This window comes from Mus pahari, chromosome 8 (genome assembly GCF_900095145.1).
Source record: "Mus pahari chromosome 8, PAHARI_EIJ_v1.1, whole genome shotgun sequence".
NCBI classification, from domain to species: Eukaryota; Metazoa; Chordata; class Mammalia; order Rodentia; family Muridae; genus Mus; species Mus pahari.
The window spans coordinates 22,261,155-22,266,079 of record NC_034597.1 but is presented as its reverse complement, the minus strand read 5'-3'; the positions used below and the strand labels follow the sequence as shown (position 1 = coordinate 22,266,079).

Here is a 4,925-nt window from a genome sequence, read left to right as displayed (position 1 = left end):
GAAGAAGAAGAAGAAGAAGAAGAAAAGAAGAAGAAGGAAGAAGAAGAAGGAAGAAGAAGAAGCAGCAGCAGCTATTAGCCTGTTTCCAGTGTGAGGTGCCTTTAGAGCTCACCATTTCAGATGACCAGGGAGCTCTAAGCCCCAAATTGGCTGGCGGCTGACACCTGCTTGTAGCAAAACTCTGACTTAGGAAGCTTCAGGCCGTTGGCTACATGATTGAGTTCCCATCAGAAAGGGGCAGAGGGGCAGTCTTGGGCTCCAGAGTATTCATTGCATAAGCTGACCCAGTAAGACGGAGAACTGGGGGTGGGGGAGAGTGTTAGAGGGTGGGAATTTCTTGGGTTGGGAACTTTAAAAACCACCAAATCAGCATGCCAGTCATTTCTACCTTTCTGTGTTTTGTCCCTCTCTCCTGAATTGCAAACTAAATAAGGCTTCATTTTCTCTACACTTCTGATTTTGTTATCTTCCAACAATACCAAGGAGGAAACCATATGGGGAAATACTAGCAGTTTTATTTACATAAAATTATTGTGTATGACCTATGTACCATCTGCATGTGTTCAATCATGCCGCAGTGCACATATGGAGATCAGAGGACGACTCCATGGAGTTGATTCCTCCACCTTTACATGGCAAGAGCTTTTTCCTGCTGAGACATCTTGCTGACTTCAAAGCTGGACGTGAATCCCAGCTACTCAGGGGGCTGAAGTAGGAGAATCTCAAGCTCAAGGCCTGCCTGAGTGACTCTGATGGCAAAGTAACTTAGACCCAATCCCAACATAGAAAAGGATGGGGCTTCCAAAACCTGACTAGTAATCCCAAAAGGGCACAGCATACAGTATATCTTATGATGTGTAAGTGAATGATGCTTAACATTAGAATGACACCTAGTATGTTGATTGGATATGACACAGATTTTGATATAATTCACTGAATACACAACATCACTTGGATGGTATGCTAGTAAAAATATGCAATCTGGAGGTGGAGACAGGAGGATTAAGCATTCAAGGCCAGCCTACATAGTGAATTTGAGACCAACATAGGCTACATGAGACCCTGTCTTTAAAAAAAAAAAAAACAAAAAGCAATAAAAAGAAAAGATAACTTAGCTAAGAATGGTAGCACGTATCTATCCCACCAGCATCAGGAGGCAGAGGCAGGAGGACCACCCCAAACAGAGGCCAGTCTATGTTACAAAGACAGGCCTGACTCAAGACAAGCAGAAAATAGCAAGGTGCAGTGGCTGGGATGTGACTTTGTAAATGCTTGCCTGCATACAGGGAGGACCGGGTTTGGTCCCCAGCACTGCATTAACTGGGTTTGGCAGATATGCCTATAATCCCAGTATCTGGGGTATGGAGGCAGGAGGATCAGAAGTACAAGTCACCTTCAGCTACAGAGCTAGTCTAAGGTCAGAGTAGAATACATGCAACCATGTCTAAAACAGAAACAAAAGGAAGCAGAAGAAATCAGGAGCTGGGCGTGGTGGCGCACACCTTTAATCCCAGCACTCGGGAGGAAGAGGCAGGTGGATTTCTGAGTTCGAGGCCAGCCTGGTCTACAGAGTAAGTTCCAGGTCAGCCAGGGCTATACAGAGAAACCCTACCTCAGAAAAAAAAAAAAAAGAAAGAAAAAGAAAAAGAAATCAGGAGACTTCAGGTAAGAAGCAGGAGACCATCTTCTCTCCAGCATAGCCTACAAGATGAAGATCCAACACAGCAGCACTAAAAACAATGGGTTTCAATTACCTGTGCCTAGACTAGAAAGTGAAGATGCCATACTGGGCACAGCATCCCAAGAAAGCCAGAGACTACTACTCCAGTCTTCTCCTCCTCCAGCCTCAGCCCCTTGACCATCACCACCTGCCCAGTCTCCTGTCTCTTTTTCAGACATCTTTATGTTGCCCAGCTAGTCTGAGACACCTCCTGCCTCAGCACTCCGAGTACTTGCAATGACAAGCCATGCTATTCAACAGTCACAAAGTTAAACAGATGAAGCAAGAGGGAAGACTCAGAATATGAAAATTAGAAATTAAAGTGGAGATATTACCTTCAATTCTATACAAATTAAAGCATAACAACTATAAATGATTGTACAGCAACCAATTTTATAACCTAGTTGAAATTGAGAAACCCCTGGAAGTAATCTAACAAGAGTGTCAGAGAAGCAGGGACTGTACAGGCTTGTAAATAGTGTGAGGGCCAACTCAAACATCGCTAGACACTAGGAGAAACATTTGCAAATCTTACGTCTGATGAGAGACTTGAATCCAGAATATATAAAAAGTCAATAATTTAAAGGTTATTAGCCCAAGTTTAAAAATTTCTGATAAAAATATGCAAATAGTTAGAGTATATGAAAATATACACAATACCAGTAGTCATCAGGAAAATGTAAGTCAAATTTACAATGACTGTCATTTTATTCCCTCTAGAATGTCTATGATCAAAGAGACAATAACAATTATCATCAAGGTGTGGAGAATTTGGAATGTACTTGTGAGTGTATAAAATGGTGTAGTTACTTTACGGCAGTCTGGAAATTGCTCAAACATTTCAATATAGCTACTGTATGATCAAGCAACAAAAAACTTGTGTTTAAATCACACAAATATCCACCAGTTGATAAGCAGACAAAATGCATAGGATAACATATTTGGTCATGAAAAAGACTGAGTACTGATACATGTTACAACACGGATGTTGTAACATTACAGAGAGAAGCAAAGTGCAAAGATCACTTGTATGTGACTGCATTTATACAAGTTGTCTCTTTGTGGCTCAGGGCTGGGAGAGGAGTCAGGAGACATGTCAAACACTGCTAACGGTACCAGGATTCTTTGGGGAGCTGTGAAAACATTCACTGATTGTGCTGACGACTGGACATGGCAAATCACTGAAATGTGGGCTTCAACAGGCAAGGTGCATGGTACATGGATTATATTTTAAAAGAAACTTTAAAAGTCTATAATGTAAGAAGCTTGACACAGCTTACAACACTTACCTCTCTCTCCAACTCATCTTCCTCTTCCAAAAGATCATACACCTGCTCTAGAAGTTGAATCCCCAGGCCCTGGATTACATCGGCTCTTAAGACTTCAACTATTCTCCTGATCTTTTCAGAGCCTGGTATGATTCCTAAAAATTCAGCAACAAAATGAAAAATAAATACCATTACAGCAAAAACACTACAATATCAGCAATTATTTTCACGTTAACAAGAATTTGGCTTAATGACTTCATTTATATTCTTTCCCCCTAGTTGGGTATGGTGGCGCATGCCTTTAATCCCAGCACTCAGAAGGCAGAGGCAGGTGAATCTCTCTAAGTTCAAGGCCAGCCAGGTCTACAGAAAAAATTCTAGGACAGCTGGGACTGTGTAGCAAAACTTTGTTTCCAAAAGAGTAAACAAAAAACAAAACAATAAACCCAAAGTACTAAAAAAAGAAAAGAAAGAAAAGTACCTTTTTCTGTTTTATTTTAAAAATTTCTTAGTTGACATACAATACTGTATTTCATTATGGTATTTGTATACAGACAAACTATTTACTTTGATCATAATTATCCTCTATGATATCTCCAGCCCTTCCCACCAGTCATTAGTCCCCCTTCCTTGATTCAAATGTCTGTCACTTTCTGGCATGCCTATTGTATTATCACGTTACTTATTTTGTCTGTCTGCGTCAGAGACTTAGTCTATAGCCCAAGCCGGCTGCCGATGTTCCTGCCCTAGCCTGCTAAGCACGGGGATTGTAGACATGAGCAACCTGGCCTAGCTCATTTATATAGTTTAGTTTTTTAAAAAATATTTATAGTTAATTTATATGTATGGGTGTTTGCCTGCATGTGCGTCTCTGCTCCATATCTGCAATGCCCACAGAGGCCAGAAGAGAGCCTCAGAGTCCGTGGAACTGGAGTTACAAACAGTTGTAGCTTCCATGTGGACGCTGGGAATTGAACACAGGTCCTCTGGAAGAGCAGCAAGTGTTCTAAACTGTTGAGCCATCTTTCCAGCCCCTATACGCTAGTTCTTTAAAAAATTCTTTCATGAGGGTGCTAATAATGGATGGGACCCAAAGTTTTACACATGTTAGGTTAAGTGTCCTACCAGTAGGCTACATTTCTAGTATTTTAGTAACTAAAAACTTAGTCATTAAGTTTCATGCTATCATCTCTAAAATCTAAAAAAACAAACTTAAAGAATTAATGATTAATTAAATTGTCTAACATGAAAATTCACATTAAAAAGTTCAAATATTTTATGTAATAAGGCTTACTGAATTATTTATATTTATTTTAAAAAATAAATTTTCACGAGCTGGGGAGATGGCTCAGTGGTTAAGAGTACTTGTTCTCCTAGAAGACCTGGATTCAATTCTAGCACCCACATCAAGAGGCTCACACCATCTGTAACTCCAGCTCCAGAGAATCTAGTGCCTCCAGTCTCCATGGGCACTGCACATGCATGCATGCATCCACATGCATACATCTACAAACGGTAGCAAATGCCTACAATTCCAGTTCTCGACAGGCTGAAGGCAGAGGACCAGGGATTCAAAGCTGTCCGCAGGTACAGAGCAAGTCTGAAGTCAACCTGAGCTACATGAGACAATGCCTCAGAAAACCAAAATATAAAGACATATAAATTTTCATTTTATTCAACAAATACAGCTGAAGCAAAAGAAAATGACCCTAAACCCAACTTTAGGGGGCTGGAGAGATGGCTCAGTGGTTAGAGCACTGACTGCTCTTCCGAAGGTCATGAGTTCAAATCCCAGCAACCACATGGTGGCTCACAACCATCCATAACAAGATCTGGCGCCTTCTTCTGGAGTGTCTGAAGACAGCTACAGTGTACTTACATATAATAAATAAATAAATCTTTAAAAAAAAAATAAATTAAAAAAAATTTTCATGCAA

The 4,925-nt window shown here is 40.5% G+C and overlaps 1 protein-coding gene across 7 annotated transcripts in view; it reads right to left on the bottom strand.

The window, feature by feature from the left end:
* Nek4 (NIMA related kinase 4) overlaps nt 1–4,925 on the bottom strand; it is a 34,838-nt gene that overhangs the window by 1,245 nt on the left and 28,668 nt on the right. For all 7 annotated transcript variants that reach the window (XM_029541867.1, XM_021203391.2, XM_021203389.2 and 4 more), the window contains one exon: nt 3,010–3,143. In XM_029541867.1, coding sequence (XP_029397727.1) covers nt 3,010–3,143 — 134 coding nt within the window. The remainder of the gene's footprint in view (nt 1–3,009; nt 3,144–4,925) is intronic.